At 42.1% G+C, this 19,655-nt stretch overlaps 1 protein-coding gene across 5 annotated transcripts in view; it reads left to right on the top strand.

Moving 5' to 3' along the window:
- Window positions 1-19,655, top strand: part of NPEPPS (aminopeptidase puromycin sensitive) — a 103,303-nt gene that overhangs the window by 57,669 nt on the left and 25,979 nt on the right. For 4 of the 5 annotated variants that reach the window (XM_005583506.4, XM_065531431.1, XM_015438199.3 and 1 more), the window contains 9 exons: window positions 890-1,090; window positions 1,533-1,629; window positions 1,742-1,775; window positions 2,387-2,501; window positions 6,842-7,006; window positions 8,545-8,649; window positions 9,061-9,121; window positions 12,900-13,009; window positions 18,089-18,152. In XM_005583506.4, coding sequence (XP_005583563.1) covers window positions 890-1,090; window positions 1,533-1,629; window positions 1,742-1,775; window positions 2,387-2,501; window positions 6,842-7,006; window positions 8,545-8,649; window positions 9,061-9,121; window positions 12,900-13,009; window positions 18,089-18,152 — 952 coding nt within the window. The remainder of the gene's footprint in view (window positions 1-889; window positions 1,091-1,532; window positions 1,630-1,741; window positions 1,776-2,386; window positions 2,502-6,841; window positions 7,007-8,544; window positions 8,650-9,060; window positions 9,122-12,899; window positions 13,010-18,088; window positions 18,153-19,655) is intronic. The other variant, XM_045374906.2, reaches the window with a different exon arrangement.

Genomic DNA, 19,655 nt, shown 5'->3' with positions numbered 1-19,655 from the left:
GTTCTTGAATAAGTCTTCCTTGGAAGGAAGAAGCTTGAGGAAACAGAGCCTGAATAGGAAAAAGAGGGAGAACACCAAAGGAAATTAGGGACTCCAAAGGTAAAGTTGAAATTTCTTCAAATAAGCTTAGAGCCAACTTTGGTAGAAAATGCCCTAGATCTAGAAGTTTGTATCCTTTGAAATGGGAGATTCTGCAATTATATTTTATTTTATTTACTTACTTATTTTTGAGAAGGAGTCTCATTCTGTCACCCAGGCTGGAGTGCAGTGGTACGATCTCAGCTCACTGCAAGCTCCACCTCCCTGGTTCACACCATTCTCCTTCCTCAGCCTCCTAAGTAGCTGGGACTACAGGCGCACACCACCACGCCCCACTAATGTTCTGTATTTTTAGTAGAGATGGGGTTTCGCTGTGTTAGCCAGGATGGTCTCGATCTCCTAAACTCATGATTCGCCTGCCTTGGCCTCCCAAAGTGCTGGGATTACAGGCATGAGCCACTGTGCCTGGCCCCTGTTTCATTTTTATTAATAGTCATTTTCTCCTAAACATGTCAGTTGAAAAGTATGAAGCCCTTACTTAAATCATCCCAATGCCTGGCTTATAATAAGTATTCAAGAAAAGTCCATTCCTCTTTTCTTTCACAGGTCCTTGGTAGTTTTAACACTTCAGCCTTCAGCTTTTTAGTATGAGTGTTTTATCAGACCACTTTCCTTCTTAAAGACAGCATAAAAGCACTGGATGAATTGGGGTAGAGAAATAAGCCATGCTAGAATAGAAAGGGGGAAAGAGATGCAATAAAGCCTACTGTTTTGGGCTGGTATTTGCTCTACAGTATTAATGTAAACCTATTTAAATTTTTCTTTTTTTTTTTTTTTTTATTTCTTAAAGAATGTAATTGACCGGAAACCATACCCTGATGATGAAAATTTAGTGGAAGTGAAGTTTGCCCGCACACCTGTTATGTCTACATATCTGGTGGCATTTGTTGTGGGTGAATATGACTTTGTAGAAACAAGGTCAAAAGATGGTGTGTGTGTCCGTGTTTACACTCCTGTTGGCAAAGCAGAGCAAGGAAAATTTGCGTTAGAGGTAAATGTACTTGAAGAGGATTGTTCCAACAGTCCATAACTCCAGGTTGGGGAATTTACATTTCTGGTCAATTATTAGTACAGTTATTTATAATTTAATCTGAAAGTTGTGCTACTTGGTTTTTATTTTCAATAGAATTTTGGAAATGCCAACCTTGGTGTTTTGTTATTTTACAAAATAATAAGAGAATATAAGAGTGATTTCTCTAGGGAATGGGTGGGAAAATACGTAGTTACATTTTTCATATCAAGTTGTAAGTGGATTAAAGTTTGACCATTGTATTCAAAGTTTGGAGCTAAGGCAGTCTTCGGAGGTAGGGCTCCCCGGGATTCATTTCTAGTAATTTAAGATACATTGGCTTGCAACAGGATTCCTTTGTGGGTTTCAATATGAATTATAATAAAATATTTATTAGATGGTTATTTTGTTTATACTTTTATAGGTTGCTGCTAAAACCTTGCCTTTTTATAAGGACTACTTCAATGTTCCTTATCCTCTACCTAAAATTGATCTCATTGCTATTGCAGACTTTGCAGCTGGTAAAGTAAATTTCATTTTATTGCTGAATTGTAATAACTTTTTAAAATTGTGTGACTTTTGATGCAAGAGTATGTATATATATCAATAAATGTTTATATTTATTTTATGAAGGTGCCATGGAGAACTGGGGCCTTGTTACTTATAGGTATGTTAATGATGTATTACCCTGCCTTATCTTTTCAATCACTGATTTCAAAAGGGCTTCCCTCCTAATCACAGTTGAGTAGCTTCTGCTTTTTGATCTGGTATAAATTTTTCTACCTTCCCCCCGTCCATGCACATTTCAAGAATGCAGATGGAGACTCCTCCCTTTGGTGCTACTGTCTGAGGGTATAAGATTTTAAAGTGAGCATCTGGCGTTAGTAGCATTTGTAGATATATTCTTGGCTAAGTTTCTCATTGCAGTGCCTTTCTTTCCTGCCAGTAGTTTCATAGCTATTTATCCAGCTTGGAGAACCTTCCCTAATTTCATATCTTCTAGCCAAATTTTTACATGTCTGTCACCACAACATAAACGTGTGAGTTGAATAACTTTTAAAAGCAGAGTCTGTCTGTAAACAAGTTTTTGCTTTCTACTTTCAATTGCCTTCTTAGATGAGCTAAGTGTACAAACTGATAATTAAACTTGTGTCACATTAGGAAATATTTTCCTAATATCTCTAAAGCCTAACTTGTCCATCTCACTTACTGTCTGAATCTTCCCAACTTATGCATGCCCACTTTTATTGTTTAAATTTTCTTTTTTTTAAAACACAGGGAGACTGCATTGCTTATTGATCCAAAAAATTCCTGTTCTTCATCCCGCCAGTGGGTTGCTCTGGTTGTGGGACATGAACTCGCCCATCAATGGTTTGGAAATCTTGTTACTATGGTATTTAATATTTTTAAGTGCTCAAATATATTTATCTTCATCCTACTCCACAATATTTTGACTACATAGTATTTCAAGTTTGGCTGCAACACTGTGCCAAAAAATGATTGAGTGATAGAAAAGTATTATTTTAAAAGGTCCACTTTGAAAGGGCTTATCAGAATCTCTGCATTGAACAAGGACATATGGACAGTCTTTATTCAACAAACACTTCCTAAACTGTTCTACAATTTGTCTGCAAATGGGAAAAGTCAAAGTACTAATTTGGGTGAGAGAAAAATATTCCTCTTAGGTGTAGATGAATGAATCACGCAGTGAGATTCCAGACTAACTGTAGTTTCTTGAGTCTTACTTGTTAATCTGATTCACAGCTGAAAAGTAACCTGATGAATAACAAACTGAGATCTTTAATTAGAGAGAAATGTTTTTAGGAGTCAGTTTTTTCATTGCCTAAAATGTTAAGTTGAAATTTAATGAAATAAAAGTAAACAAACTGCAAAGTAACTGCAGAATAAAGCTGTATTACAATTCCAACTGTTCTTTTGAAATCCTTATAATGTTTGCAGTAAATGATCTCTGTCCTTCAGTCCTGATTTTTCACTCTTACTCTAAATAAATACTATTTATGAATGCCAACTGTGTTACAGCTTGGGAACACAGGATTTAATAAGTGAACTAGATGTACCTCTGCAATTAAATAACTGGATATTCTGGAGCCAGCTAGATTCCCTGACAGCATTTTAGGCTGCCAAAGAGCAGAACCTGATTTGAATGTAGATTGAGTCCATATGTCATATAAATAAGAATGTAAAACATTTAGCAACTATTACATGTCTGAGAGTTTCTGATTTTTTTTTTTTTTTTTTTTTTTTTTTTTGAGACGGAGTCTCGCTTTGTGGTCCAGGCTGGAGTGCAGTGGCCGGATCTCAGCTCACTGCAAGCTCCGCCTCCCGGGTTCACGCCATTCTCCTGCCTCAGCCTCCCGAGTAGCTGGGACTACAGGCACCCGCCACCTCGCCCGGCTAGTTTTTTGTATTTTTTAGTAGAGACGGGGTTTCACCGTGTTAGCCAGGATGGTCTCGATCTCCTGACCTCGTGATCCGCCCGTCTCAGCCTTCCAAAGTGCTGGGATTACAGGCTTGAGCCACCGCGCCCGGCCATGTCTGAGAGTTTCTACAGAAAGTCAACCCTTGAAAATAAATCTTTTCCTTTTATTTTAGATGTTTAAAATTTTACAGGTGAAAACAATTCTTTGAAATATAATTTCAGGCTGGGCACGGTGGCTCACGCCAGTAATCCCAGCACTTTGGGAGGCCGAGGCGGGTGGATCACCTGAGGTCAGGAGTTCGAGACCAGCCTGACCAACATAGCGAAACCCCATCTCCACTAAAAAAAACCCCACAAAATTAGCCAGGTGTGGTGGTGTGGGCCTGTAATCCTAGCTACTCTGGAGGTTGAGGCAGAAGAATCGCTTGAACCTGAGAGACAGAGGTTGCAGTGAGCCAAGATCACGCCACTGCACTCCAGCCTGGGCAATAAGAGCGAAACTCCATCTCAAAAAAAAAAAAAAAAAAAAAAGGAAAAGAAATATAATTTCATGTGAAACTATGTGTTGGTTCCTGTATTCAAATATGTGAAGAAATGGCCTTTTCTTCTAATGCAACAAGTTTGCTACTTTGTACCACATAATTTTTTTGCTTGGCTTTGAGAGAACTGTATTATTTTATTTTGAAACTGCAAGCAATAAATTTTAGTAGGGGAAATGTGTACATTCTTATTAAACAACTTTTTACTGGTTTTATATAACTATTCTAGGTATTAGAACTGAAATTCCAAGGACTGAGGGATAGGTTGGAAAATAAGTTTCATTTTATACCAGTTTATTTTAGGAAGCTACTAGGCAAATAGCCACTTATCACTTAATATCAAAATATATATATCTTTTTAAGACAGTCTCACTCTGTCACTTAAGCTGGAGTGCAGTGGCATAATCATGGTTCATTACAGTCTTGACCTCTGGGCTCAAGCGATCCTCCTGGCTCTGCCTCCTGAGTAGCTGGGATTACAGGTGTGTGGCACCATGCCCAGCTAATTTTTGCACTTTTTGTAGAGACAAGGTTTCACTATGTTGCCTTTTGTAGAGACAAGGTTGCCTAAACTGGTCTCAAACTCCTGGGCTCAAGCAATCCTCCCACCTCAGCCTCCCAAAGTGCTGGGATTACAGGCATCAGCTACCACACCTGGCCTTTTTTTGGGGGACTGGTTGGGGGTGAGGAGTAGGATCTCACTTTGTCACCTAAGCTGGAGTGCAGTGGCACAATCATGGGTCAGTGCAGCTTCATCTTCCTGGGCTTGCTTAATCCTCTTACCTCAGCCTCCCAAGTAGCTGGGACCACAGGTGTGTGTCACCATGACCAGCTAATTTTTTAATTTACTTTTTAAACTGTTTTTAGAGACGGAGTCTCACTGTGTTGCCCAGGCTTGTCTCAAACTCCTGGGCTCAAGTGATCTTCCTGCCTTGACCTCCCAGAGTATTGGCATTACAGGAGCGAGCCATTATGCCTGGCCTGCTTTCTTTTACTAATAGGCTTAATCAACTTTAATAAAATTTAGATTAAGATCTTTAAAATTTTTTTAAATTGATTTTATCTGTCACTCATATTCTTTGTCCATTCCATTTACTATACATTCTTATTTAACAGGTGATAATTTTATATTCCATAAGTGCCTAAACACCATTCATTACTGAACTACATTTCCGTTTAATTTCACATAATTTTTATATAAGCAGTACTCTTTTTTCAGTTTGAGTCATTAGTCAGAGGTTTTCCCCAGTCATTTCCACTTTTCTTTATTTGGCTCTGATAGTTTTCTGTTTTTGTTTTTCAGAGATAATCCTTTACTATATGCTAAATTCTACATGATTATATTTTCCACCTCCATTTGCCTATATTTATCTGCTGTCTTTTCCTTTTCCATGTATGGGCTTATTTTTTTTTCCCCCTCTTCTTCCTTTTCTACCTTTGGTATTTAAAAAGTTACTTAGGACTGAGTGCAGTGGCCCACGTGTGTAATCCCAGCACTTTGGCAGGCTGAGGCAGGAGGATCACTTTTGAGCCCAGAAGTTCAAGGAGTGCAGTGAGCTATGATGGTGCCACTGCCACTCCAACCTGGGCAACAGAATGAGACCCTGTCTGGGTTTGGGGGATAAGTTATTTACAATGTTTTAAAAATATCCCAGCCGGGCAGGCCGGGCGCGGTGGCTCAAGCCTGTAATCCCAGCACTTTGGGAGGCCGAGACGGGCGGATCATGAGGTCAGGAGATCGAGACCATCCTGGCTAACACGGTGAAACCCCGTCTCTACTAAAAAATACAAAAAACTAGCCGAGCGAGGTGGCGGGCGCCTGTAGTCCCAGCTACTCGGGAGGCTGAGGCAGGAGAATGGCGCAAACCCGGGAGGTGGAGCTTGCAGTGAGCTGAGATCCGGCCACTGCACTCCAGCCTGGGCGACAGCGCGAGACTCCATCTCAAAAAAAAAAAAAAAAAAATCCCAGCCGGGCGCGGTGGCTCACGCCTGTAATCCCAGCACTTTGGGAGGCCGAGATGGGTGGATCACGAGGTCAGGAGATCGAGACCATCCTGGTTAACTTGGTGAAACCCCGTCTCTACTAAAAAATACAAAAAACTGGCCGGGCGAGGTGGCAGGCGCCTGTAGTGCCAGCTACTTGGGAGGCTGAGGCAGGAGAATGGCGTGAACCCGGGAGGCAGAGCTTGCAGTGAGCTGAGATCCGGTCACTGCACTCCAGCCTGGGCGACAGAGCGAGACTCCGTCTCAAAAAAAGAAAAATAAAATAAAAATATCCCTTGGCCAGGTGCGGTGGCTCACACCTGTAGTCCCAGAACTTTGGGAGGCCGAGGCAGGCAGATCACTTGAGGTCAGAAATTCGAGACGAGCCTGGCCAACATGGTAAAACCCTGTCTCTACTAAAGATACAAAAATTAGCCAGGCATAGTGATGCATGCCTGTAATCCCAGCTACTGGGGAACACTCCAGCCTGGTGACAGAGCAAAGACTTTGTCTCAAAAGAAAAAAAAAAAGAAAGGAAAAGAAAATGACCCTCAGATATAATTCTAATATCACCAGTTGGCCTTTCTTGACATCTCTTTTAGTCTTCCCTCTTTTTCAGAAATGTGAGTTCTTTGCCAAATGTTTTGAACTGAATTTTAGGTCATTAAATTATAAGTTTTGGAGTATAGTGGAAGGGACATATGAGTGTTTTAGATTAGTAGAATGACAATCATTTCATTTTCTTTAAGTATTTTCATCTTTTGTTTTTAGGAATGGTGGACTCATCTTTGGTTAAATGAAGGTTTTGCATCCTGGATTGAGTATCTGTGTGTAGACCACTGCTTCCCAGAGTATGATATCTGGACTCAGTTTGTTTCTGCTGATTACACCCGTGCCCAGGAGCTTGATGCCTTAGATAACAGCCATCCTATTGAAGTGAGCCATACTTTCTAACCATTAGCCTATGACTGCTCTCATTTACAGTGAAATACATAATTTGTTATATAGATACTTTGGACTTTGAAAAGAAAATAGCATGGGTGATTTTACTAGTTCATATTTCTAGTCTTGAAAAGCTAATAAGTCTAAGTTCTAATTAACATTTCTTTTTAAGTTAGGCAGTAAAAAAAATTGGTCTGGCCAGGCACAGTGGCTCACACCTGTAATCCCAGCATTTTGGGAGGCTGAGGTGAGCGGATCACCTGAGGTCGGGATTTGGAGACCAGCCTGACCAACATGGAGAAATCCCATCTCCACTAAAAATACAAAATTAGCTGGGCGTGGTGGCACATGCTTATAATCCCAGCTACTCGGTGGGGTGAGGCAGGAGGTTTGCTTGAATCCAGGAGGCGGAGGTTGCGGTGAGCCAAGATTGCGCCATTGCAACTCCAGCCTGGAAAACAAAAGCGAAACTCCGCCTCAAAAAAAAAAAAAAAATTGGTCTTCGTAGAGCAAGGCCTATGTACCCATACACATTCATTAAATACATTTCTGTTGAATACTATGGGAGAGGGCCAGTGCGGTGGCTCACGCTTTGGGATGCCAAGATGGGAGGATCACTTGAGGAATTGTTTGACTAGCCTGGTCAACATAGCGAGACCCCCATCTCTATTAAAAAGAAAAAAAAAAAAAAAAAGCCCGGTGGCTCACATCTATAATCCCAGCACTTTGGGAGGCTGAGGCGGGTGGATCACCTGAGGTCAGGAGTTCGAGACCAGCCTGACCAACATGGAGAAACCCCGCCTCTACTAAAAATATAAAATTAGCTGGGCACAGTGGCGCATGCCTGTAATCCCAACTACTGGGGAGGCTGAGGTAGGAGAATCGCTTGAACCTGGGAGGCAGAGGTTGCGGTGAGCCGAGATCGTGCCATTGCACTCCAGCCTGGGCAACAAAAGCAAAAAACTCTGCCAAAAAAAAGAATAGTATGGGAGAAATCATACCTGTTGGTTAACACTATGGTTCCATTGTTTATATCAAGGAAAATTCTGGACATATTTTATTGTCAGGGTCTGTTTTGTGAATACTTTAATTCTCTTGACTTAGCCTATCCCTAGTTCAATTTATATATATAAATTTTGTATCTAAAGAACTAGAGTTATAATCCTATTAGGCTCCCGTATAATTGTAAGTCATTACAATTAGTGCAAGAAATCTAATATTCTTCACCTCCACGTCTTCCTCATCACTCCTCTGCAACTACCCCAAGAATAAACAGAACCATAGTGGCTTCTCTCCCAGCAGAACAAAGCCAGGACTAGAACCCAGGCTCTGAGGGATGACAGGAATCAAGTTCTATTCAACTTTAGTATTACTAGTTACTACATTTTTTTGAGGACCATCATTATACATTATGAGTGAGTTAAAGGCAGAAAAATATAAGTTAGAAGGGTTTTCCTAGAAAGCGTTTTATGTAATTCAGTATTACAGGCTGTCTGCTTCCTGTCATAACCCTGAATCACACTGTCTGCCAGGTCAGTGTGGGCCATCCATCTGAGGTTGATGAGATATTTGATGCTATATCATATAGCAAAGGTGCATCTGTCATCCGAATGCTGCATGACTACATTGGGGATAAGGTAAAAAAAAAAATTTAATATTTCATTTTTTTATGGTGAAATCATAGAGTTTTGCATGAAAAAAAGTCTCTTTATTTGGATTAAGTTCCCAAATAGTTTCTGGCTTGTCATTTTTTTTTAAATGACCAAAAAGAATGAGAATTCAATTATTTGAAGTTGACTACTGTGGTCTCTTAGATGAATGATGTGCAAGTATGTTTAGGAGTGGGAATGGGAGGCTGGTGTAAAACTTAAGAGCAAGAATAGAAGGCATAGAGTATGCATTATTAAATAAAAGGCAGTAGGCATCAGAGGGATATATATATTTCAGTGTATCTGATACTTGAGTATTTGAGTAAGTTTGTTTTTGATTAATATACAAATATACTATAAATTCTGAGATCTGGATTTTTAAAAATTGTGTTTTCTCAGGACTTTAAGAAAGGAATGAACATGTATTTAACCAAGTTCCAACAAAAGAATGCTGCCACAGGTAATCTTTAATAGCTTGAGATAGAAATGGAGAGAAAGTATTGTCACTCTATCCAGGCTGGGACATTTTATTTTTGTTCTGAATACTTAACTCAAGGTCAGGATCTATGTAATAAATAAATTAGCCTTATTTGAAGCTGTGTTCAGGTTGAATATCTCTAATCTGAAAATCTGAAATTTGAAATGCTCCAGAATCTGAAACTTTTTCTTTTCTTTTCTTTTTTTGAGACGGAATCTCCCTTTGTCGCCCAGGCTGGAGTGCAGTGGCGCGATCTCAGCTTACTGCAACCTCTGCCTCCTGGGTTCAAGCGATTCTCCTGCCTCAGCTTCCCAAGGAGCTGGGTCTACAGGCGCCTGCCACTACAGGAGCCCCCCGGCTAATTTTTGTATTTTTAGTAGAGACAGGGTTTCACCATATTGGCTAGGCTGGTCTTGAACTCCTGACCTTGTGATCCACCTGCCTCGACCTCCCAAAGTGCTGGGATTACAGGCGTGAGCCACTGCACCCGGCCAAACTTTTACTTTTCTTTCTTTTTCTTTTTTTAAAGTTCTAGGGTGCATGTGTACAATGTGCAAGTTTGTTACATCAGTATACATGTGCCATGTTGGTTTGCTGCACCCATTAACTCATCATTTACATTAGGTATTTCTCCTAATGCTATCCCTCCCCCAGCTCCCTACTCCACGATAGGCCCCGGTGTGTGATGTTCCCCGTCCTGTGTCCAGTTGTTCTCATTGTTCAATTTCCATCCAAAATCTGAAACTTTCTGAGTGCCAACATGATGCTCAAAGGAAATAACTCATTGGAACATTTCAGATTTTGGATATTCCAATTATAGATGCTCAGCTAGCAAGTATAATGCAAATGTTCCAAAATCCAAAAAAAATATGAAATTGAAGACACTTCTGGTCCCAAGCATTTCGGATAAGGGATACTAAACCTGCAACAAGTCATTGGGTCAACATGAATCAGGACTCATTATCCCTTTCGTCATCCTCCAGCATTCTGCTTTCCATAACTGAATATTTTGCCAATTTAGAGAGTCTGGGCCGGGTATGGTGGCTCATGCCTGTAATCCTAGCACTTTGGGAGGCCAGGATTTGAGGACTGATTGAGCCCAGGAGTTCGACACCAGCCTGCAACATAGCGAGACCCCCGTCTCTACAAAAAATACAAAAAAAAATTAGCCGGGTGTGGTGGTATGTACCTGTGGTCCCAGCTACTCAGGAGGCTTAAGTGGGAAGGGTCACTTGAGCCCAGGAGTTTGAGGTTACAGTGAGCAATCATGGCACCACTGCACTCCAGCCTGGGCAACAGAACAAGACCCTGTCTCTGAAAAAATAAAAAATAAAGGGAATACAGTCATGTGTTGCTTAACAACAGGGATATGTTCTGAGAAATATGTCGTCAGGCAATTTCATCAATATGTGACCATCATAGAATGGACTTACATAAACCTACACAGTATGTCCTAGGCCATATACACCTAGCCTATGTGGTATACCCTGTTGCTCCTAGGCTGTAAAGTACCTGTACAGCATGTTACTATACTGAATACCATAGGCAATTATAACACAGTGGTATTTGTATACCTAAACATTTCTAAATATGGAAAAGGTACAGTAAAAATACGGTATTAAAGATGCTCCACCAGCCTACTGATATGCCTACAATCCCAGCACTTTGGGAGGCCGAGGCAGGTGGATTGCTTGAACCCAGGAGTTCAAGACCAGCCTAGGCATCATGCCAAAACCTTGTCTCTATAAGAAGTACAAAACTTAGCTAGGTGTGGTGGCATGCACCTGTAGTCCCAGCTACTTGGGAGGCTGAGGTAGGAGGATCACTTGAGCCTGGGAGGTCGAGGCTGCAGTGAGCTGTGATTGGGCCACTGCACTCCAATCTGGGCAACAGCAAAGTGCTGTCTCAAAAGAAAATAAGGGGCTACACCTGAATGCAGCTTATAGGACTAGAAGTTGTTCTAGTTGAGTGAGTGGTGAGTGAATATGAAGGCCTAAGACATTACTGTACACTACTATAGACATTATAAATACTTTACACTTAGGCTACACTAAATTTATAAAAATAATTTTTATTTTTTGAATAATAAATTAACCTTAGCTTACTGTAACATTTTAAATTTACTTTTTTTTTTTAAACTTTTTGATTTTTTTCGATTATTATTATTTTTTTTGAGACGGAGTTTTGCTCTTGTTGCCCAGGCTGGAGTGCAGTGGTACAGTCTAGGCTCACCACAACCTCTGCCTCCCGGGTTCAAGTGATTCTCCTGCCTCAGCCTCCTGAGTAGCTGGGATTACAGGCATGCGCCACCACAGCTGGCTAATTTTGTATTTTTTTTCTTTTTTTTTTTTAAAGACAGGGTCTTGCTCTGTCTCTCAAGCTAGATTGCAGTGATGTGATCTTGGCTTCATTGCAACCTCCGCCTCCTGGGTTCAAGTGATTCTCCTGTCTTAGCCTCCCAAGTAGCTGGGATTACAGGTGCATGCCACCATGCCCAGCTAATTTTTGTGTTTTTAGTAGAGACAAGGTTTCACCATGTTGGCCAAGCTGGTCTTGAACTCCTAACCTCAGGTGATGCACCCACCTTGGCCTCCCAAAGTGCTGGGATTACAGGTGTGAGCCACCGCACCCAGCCTAATTTTGTATTTTTAGTAGAGATGGGGTTTCTCCATGTTAGTCAGGTTGGTCTTGAACTCTGAACCTCAGGTGATCCCCCCTCCGCCTTGGCCTTCCAAAGTGCTGGGATTACAGGCGTGAGCCACTGCGCCCAGCCTGGATATTTTTAAATTGAAGTTAATTGAATGGGTATAATGGTCTTAAGTTTGTCAGTGATTGTTTAGTAGTGATCTTGAACATGTTTCAATTTCTTTCTTTGTTTCTCCTTAACTCATCTGTTTATTATAATTTGTCATTTTTCTTATAAATTAGAATGATTAAGTATATCTCAGAATAAAAGACCAGTTTTGGCCAGGTGTGATGATTCACACCTGTAATTCCAGCACCTTGGGAGGCCAAGGCAGGCGGATTGCTTGAGCCTGGGACTTTGAGACCAGCCTGGGCAACATGGTGAAACCCCATCTCTACAAAAATTGCAAGAAATTATGGGCTGGGTGCAGTTGCTCACGCCAATAATCCCAGCACTTTGGGAGGCCAAGGCGATGGATCACCTGAGGTCAGGAGTTCAAGACCAACCTGGTCAACATGGTGAAACCCCATCTCTACTAAAAGTACAAAAATTAGCCGGGTATGGTGGTGCATTCCTGTAATCTCAGCTACTCAGGCGCCTAAAGCAGGAGAATTGCTTGACCCTGGGAGGCAGAGGTTGCAGTGAGCTTAGATCATGCCACTGCACTCCAGCCTGGCAACAGAGCAAGGCTCCATCTTAAAAAAAAAAAAAAAAAAAAAAAAAATTAGCCAGGTGTTGTGGTGTGCACCTAGTCCCAGCTACTCAGGAGGCTGAGGAGGGAAGATCACCTGAGTCTGGGAGGTCGAGGCTGCAGTGAGCTGTGATTATGTCACTGCACTCTAGCCTGGGTGACGAAGTAAGACCCTATCTCAAAAAATACCAGCTTTTATGATAGAATTTACTTAGTTGCAGAAGAGGGCTGGCAAAGGGAATGTTAATTTGGCCCACTGTTTCCTGAACCTGAAAGAACCAAAGAATTAGTCAGCAGTGTAGTGTCAAAAGTTAAATAAAATTTTGCTTTGTTTAGGAAAATAAAAATATAAACATTTTAGATTATCATTGTTTATCTTCTAGAGGATCTCTGGGAAAGTTTAGAAAATGCAAGTGGTAAACCTATAGCAGCTGTGATGAATACCTGGACCAAACAAATGGGATTTCCCCTCATTTATGTGGAAGCTGAACAGGTAAACATATGAAGTCTTTCCATTTGTCTGATACTGTATTAAATGAAAATCAGTACAATGTATCACGTTTGCTTTTCTGTACTTTAAGTTTTCTTTTTTTTTTTGAGACTGAGTCTGGCTCTGTCGCCCAGGCTGGAGTGCAGTGGCCGGATCTCAGCTCACTGCAAGCTCCGCCTCCCGGGTTTACGCCATTCTCCTGCCTCAGCCTCCGGAGTAGCTGGGACCACAGGCGCCCGCCACCTCGCCCGGCTAGTTTTTTGTATTTTTTAGTAGAGACGGGGTTTCACCGTGTTAGCCAGGATGGTCTCGATCTCCTGACCTTGTGATCCGCCCGTCTCGCCTCCCAAAGTGCTGGGATTACAGGCTTGAGCCACCGTGCCCGGCTTCTGTACTTTAAGTTTTCTAGTGACATTTAAACCAGCGCTGTTACTCTTTTCTCAGTAATTTTACTGCCTGCATCATTAAAGTTACATGTACTTAAGATAGAAAATAAAATGTTACCTGCTTGTCTTGTCTCTGGGGAAAATACTGTAAATTTTTGATATAATTCTAAAACCACCAAATATGGTTTATTCTAGAAATGCAAGATTGGTTTAACATTTTTTAAAAAATTAGGCTGGGCATGGTGGCTTATGCCTCTAATCCCAGCACTTTGGGAGGCCGAGGCGGGTGGATCACTTGAGGTCGGGAGTTTGAGACCAGCTCGGCCAATGTAGTCAAACCCTGTCTCTACTAAAAATACAAAAATTAGCTGGGCTTGGTGGAACACGCCTGAAATCCCAGCTACTTGGGAGGCTTAGGCAGGAGAATTGCTTGAACCCAAGAGGCGGAAGTTGCGGTGAGCTGAGATTGTGCCACTGCACTCCAGCCTAGGCAACAGAGTGAGACTCAGTCTCAAAAAAAAAAAAAAAAAAAAATCAATATATTGATGTATAATCACTACATTAACAGAATCAAATGCAAATAGCACATCATCACTGATTAGATGTAGAAAAAACATTTGGTAAAATTTCATACCCACTTATAATATCGATTGTGTAAAGTAGATTTTTAATGTTGGTTGGACAGCAGTGTGATTTTGATTAGAATTGCAATTCATTAATTGGACTGTTATCTGAATTCAGAGAGGAGTACTTCAGTATGAGCTATACTTCAAAAGGACTAAGAATTACACATCATCCTTTAATGCCTACCAAAAAGTGATCTTAACTCAGTTTCATTAAATGAAATTGTTCTCTTCAATTTCATTGCCATGGTTTTGTGAGCTGCATGGAGAATTAATTCCTGTTCATTTTTAGGGAAGTGGATTCATAGTTCTTTTTTAGTATGTGTTTTTTCTTGTGGTCCTACATTGTCCACAAAGCGAAGTATTTTATTATTATTATTTTTATACTTTAAAATTTGAGATGAGGTCTCACTATATCGCCCAGCCTGGTCTGCAACCCCTGGGCTCAAGTGATCCTTCCATCCCTGCCTCCCAAAAGTACTGGGATTACAGGTGTGAGCCACTGCCCACCCAGCCAAAGCTAAGTATGTTTTACAAATAATTTATCAATGTGGCACTCTAAGTTATAAATTTGCTTTTCTGCACTTTTGTATTCTAGGTGACATTTAAACCAATTCTTGCACTCAAAATGCTCCCAAATTTACATGGAACATTTTCATATGTAAGCTTGCAGATTACCCTTTCAGAGCCAAATCTTAACTTTAAACATGATTGGATTTTACACTAAAGTGTGCACATTGGAGGACCTCTCAGTTAGACTGGCTGCAATAACTTGGAAAGGCAATTTAGGGAAAGCAGTTGATGGATGATGTTTAGTGGAAAAGAATACCTGTAAGTTTAGTCACCTACCATTGTGACCATTCTATTTCTTTGCAGTCTTTTTTCTGCACTTGGGACTAATCTGTTACAGGAGATGACTAATTGAATTTAATGTTGACACTGCATATAGACTGACTCTTTTAAGAATATTAGGCCGGGCGCGGTGGCTGAAGCCTGTAATCCCAGCACTTTGGGAGGCCGAGATGGGCGGATCACGAGGTCAGGAGATCGAGACCATCCTGGCTAACCCGGTGAAACCCTGTCTCTACTAAAAAGTACAAAAAACCAGCCGGGCGAGGTGGCAGGCGCCTGTGGTCCCAGTTACTCCGGAGGCTGAGGCAGGAGAATGGCTTAAACCCAGGAGGCGGAGCTTGCAGTGAGCTGAGATCCGGCCACTGCACTCCAGCCTGGGCGACAGAGTGAGACTCCGTCTCAAAAAAAAAAAAAAAAAGGAATATTAGCATACAAAAATTATTGTTACTTTTCACCTCTGGGCATTTCATTCCCTCAAAACTATTAAACTATTGGCTGGGCCAGGCACAGTGGCTCACAACTGTACTTACAATACTGGGAGGCCAAGGTGGGAGGACTGCTTGAGCTCAGGAGTTCAAGACAAGCCTGGGCAACATAGTGAGACCTCATCTCTACTAAAAGTAAAAAAACTAGCTGGGCACGGTGGCACGTGCCTATAGTCCCAGCTGCTTGGGAGGCTGAGTTGAGAGGATCGCTTGAGCACAGGAGGCGTTAAGGCTGTAGTGAGCTGGTCAACAGAGCAAGACCATGTATTAAAAAACAAACTATTGGCCAGTTGCAGTGGCTCACATTTGTAATCCCAGCACTTTGGGAGGATCACTTGTGTTCTGAAGTTTGAGACCAGCCTGGGTAACATGGTAAGACACTGTCTCTACCAAAACAAAAAAACAAACCCAAAACGATTGAAATGTTAATGATTACACATAAAGCAGATTATTAATCCGTAATTTTTTTCTTTTTTTTTTTTTTTTTTTTTTGGAGATGGAGTTTTGCTCTGTCGCCCAGGCTGGAGTGCAGTGGCTGGATCTCAACTCACTGCAAGCTCCGCCAATCGGGTTTACGCCATTCTCCTGCCTCAGCCTCCCGAGTAGCTGGGACTGCAGGCGCCCGCCGCCTCGCCTGGCTAGTTTTTTGTATTTTTTAGTGGAGACGGGGTTTCACCGTGTTAGCCAGGATGGTCTCAATCTCCTGACCTCGTGATCCGCCCGTCTCGGCCTCCCAAAGTGCTGGGATTACAGGCTTGAGCCACCGCGCCCGGCCTAATCCGTAATTTTTTTCTTAAAGCAGAACACACTTTTAAGAAATAATGGTTTATCAGTTAGAACAGAGAACACTAATGCCACACTTCTAAGTGTTACTGAAACTCTTTCCATCCAGGGGCTTTCAAGGTCTTGCTTTCTTTTGTTTTTTTTTTTGTCTACAGGCACAGCTGAACTCCTCCTCCATTTTGCATTGTAATAAAAGGCCAGTGACCTGGTGCAGTGGCTCAAACTTATACTCCTAGCACTTTAGGAGGCCGAGGCAGGAGGATTGCTTGAACCTAGGAGTTGGAGATCATCCTGGGCAATATTATAGTGAGACCCTGTTTCTAAAAAACTAAAAATAAATTAAAAATATATTAATTAAATTAAAGTCCTGTCTGTTGCTCTTTTTTTTTTTTTTTTTTTTGAGATGGAGTCTCATTATGTCGCCCAGGCTGGAGTGCGGTGGCACGATCTCGGCTCACTGCAAGCTCCACCTCCCGGGTTCACGCCATTCTCCTGCCTCAGCCTCCCGAGTAGCTGGGACTACAGGCGCCCGCCACCGTGCCTGGCTAATTTTTTATATTTTTTTATTAGAGACGGGGTTTCACAGTGTTAGCCAGGATAGTCTCGATCTCCTGACCTTGTGATCCACTCACCCGGCCTCCCAAAGTGCTGGGATTACAGGTGTGAGCCACCGTGTCCGGCCAACTCTTAACTCTTTTAAGAATAGGAAAGCTGTGTAACATATCTTGATTATGATCTGTTTCTCACTTTACATTCCCCAAATTTAAATATTTTTGCTCTAATTCTGAATCAATGTAAAAGCTTTCAACTTTTTCAAGGAAATCTGTGTGATATATAACTGATTATATATATAATTAGTTTCTAGTGTTAACGTTCATTAATAGTTTCCCTATGGCATCAAAGTGGCCATTGCTTTCTCACTTAAATTTTTTCTTAGTTTTTCAATTCTATTTCTTGTAGTAAGTTTGTCCATGTAGCTCATTAGCCCAATTTTACATTTGATTTAGGTGATCTTTTTTTTTTTTTTGAGACGGAGTCTCGCTCTGTCACCCAGACTGGAGTGCAGTGGCGGGATCTCAGCTCACTGCAAGCTCCGCCTCCCGGGTTCACGCCATTCTCCTGCCTCAGCCTCCCGAGTAGCTGGGACTACAGGCGCCTGCCACCTCGCCCGGCTAAGTTTTTTTTGTATTTTTAGTAGAGACGGGGTTTCACTGTGTTAGCCAGGATGGTCTCGATCTCCTGACCTCGTGATCCGCCCATCTCGGCCTCCCAAAGTGCTGGGATTACAGGCTTGAGCCACCGCGCCCGGCCTGATTTAGGTGATCTTAAGTCTGTTTTATCTTGTGTTATTTTTTTTTTTTTTTTTTTTTTGAGACGGAGTCTCGCTCTGTCGCCCAGGCTGGAGTGCAGTGGCCGGATCTCAGCTCACTGCAAGCTCCGCCTCTCGGATTCACGCCATTCTCCTGCCTCAGCCTCCCGAGTAGCTGGGACCACAGGCACCGCCACCTCGCCCGGCTAATTTTTTGTGTTTTTAGTAGAGACGGGGTTTCGCCGTGTTAGCCAGGATGGTCTCGATCTCCTGACCTTGTGATCCGCCTGTCTCGGCCTCCCAAAGTGCTGGGATTACAGGCTTGAGCCACCGCGCCCGGCCTATCTTGTGTTATTTGAAATCCAGGATGTGGTAACTAATAAATGACACAAATGACTGCATATTGTTGAAGTGTTTTGTAAACATATGTACTTACCATTGTTGCCTCTGGCGTTTTAGTTATTTGGACTTTTCTCTGTAGTATTACCGTCTTCATCACAATTGTACTTTGTATACTCATGAGACATTTGGTTGTGCTAGTTCCAGCATTTGTCACAGAAATGTTGTCTCCCTCCTCTTCAAAAACAAAAACAAAAACCCCAAATGGTGTCAGTACTATTACAGCCTTTGTTTTGCTTCTTTAGGTAGAAGATGACAGATTATTGAGGTTGTCCCAAAAGAAGTTCTGTGCCGGTGGATCATATGTTGGTAGGTAAATGGCTGTAAGTGGGATATGATTGATAAATTTGGATATTAACTAATACCAGTAGTATTCCAACTAATAGGAAATTTGTCTTTTTTTTTTGAGAAGGAGTCTCACTCTGTTGCCCAGGCTGGAGTGCCATGGCGTGATCTTGGCTCACTGCAACCTCCACCTCCTGGGTTCAAGCAATTCTCCTGCCTCAGCCTCCCTAGTAGCTGGGATTACAGGCATCTGCCATCACGCCCGGGTAATTTTTGTGTTTTAGTAGAGACAGGGTTTCACCATGTTGGTCAGGCTGGTCTTGAACTCCTGACCTGAAGTGATCCACCCACCTCAGCTTCCCAAAGTGCTGGGATTACAGGTGTGAGCCACTGTGCCCAGCTGAAAATTTTTAAGTTTTAATATAATTAAATAAAAGCAAGATGATGATATTAGAACAAAAAATGAAATTTAGGGCCGGGCACGGTGGCTTACGCCTGTAATCCCAGCACTTTGGGAGGCTGAGACGGGCGGATCGCCAGAGGTCAGGGGTTCGAGACCAGCCTGGCCAACATGGTGAAACTATGTCTCTACTAAAAATACAAAACAGCTGGGCGTGGTGGCAGGCACCTGTAGTCCCAGCTACTCAGGAGGCTGAGGCAGGAGAATCGCTTGAACCTGGGAGGCGGAGGTTGCAGTGAGCCGAGATTATGCCACTGCATTCCAGCCTGGGTAACAGAGTGATAGTCCATCTCAAAATAAATAAATAATTAATTAATTAAAAATAAAAATAAATTTAGGGGCTGAGAGCAGGCTGGACAAAATGGCGAAACCCTGTCTCTTAAAAAAAAAAAAAAAAAAAAAAAAAAAAGGCGGGGCGCAGTGGCTCACGCCTGTAATCCCAGCACTTTGGGAGGCCAAAGTGGGCAGATCATCTGAGGTCAGGAGTTCAAGACCAACCTGGCCAAAATGGTGAAACTCCGTCTCTATTAAAAATACAAAATTAGCCAGGCGTGGTGGCTCATGTCTGTAATCCCAGCTACTCGGGAGGCTGAGGCAGGAGAATTGCTTGAACCCAGGAGGCGGAGGTTGCAGTGAGTCAAGATCGAGGCATTGTGCTCCAGCCTGGGCAACAGGAGTGAAACTCTGTCTCAAAAAAACAAGAAAAAAAGAGAGAAATCTTAGCTGGGCATAGTGGTGCACACCTGTAGTCCTAGGTATTTGGGAGGCTGAGGGAGGCAGATTACTGGAGCCCAGGAGTTCAAGGCTGCAGTGAGCCATGATTGTGCCACTACAGTCCAGCCTGGGTGACAGAGTAAGACCCTGTCTCAAAATAGAAATAAGAAAAAAATTTAGGAAATAAAAAAGGAGATTCACAAGGTATTTATAGTATTTAGTCACTTTTTTAGTTTTTGAAATTCCATGTTTCTGTGTGTTATTGGAGGCTATGATGAATGAAGAAAGTTAGTAATACCCAGGAAGTGACGTCTCTACCCTTAATCTTCCAAAAGAGGACTTTACTGTATGTG

The sequence above is a fragment of the Macaca fascicularis genome, chromosome 16, assembly GCF_037993035.2.
Source record: "Macaca fascicularis isolate 582-1 chromosome 16, T2T-MFA8v1.1".
Classification (NCBI taxonomy): Eukaryota; Metazoa; Chordata; class Mammalia; order Primates; family Cercopithecidae; genus Macaca; species Macaca fascicularis.
This window is presented reverse-complemented; position numbering and strand designations above follow the sequence as displayed.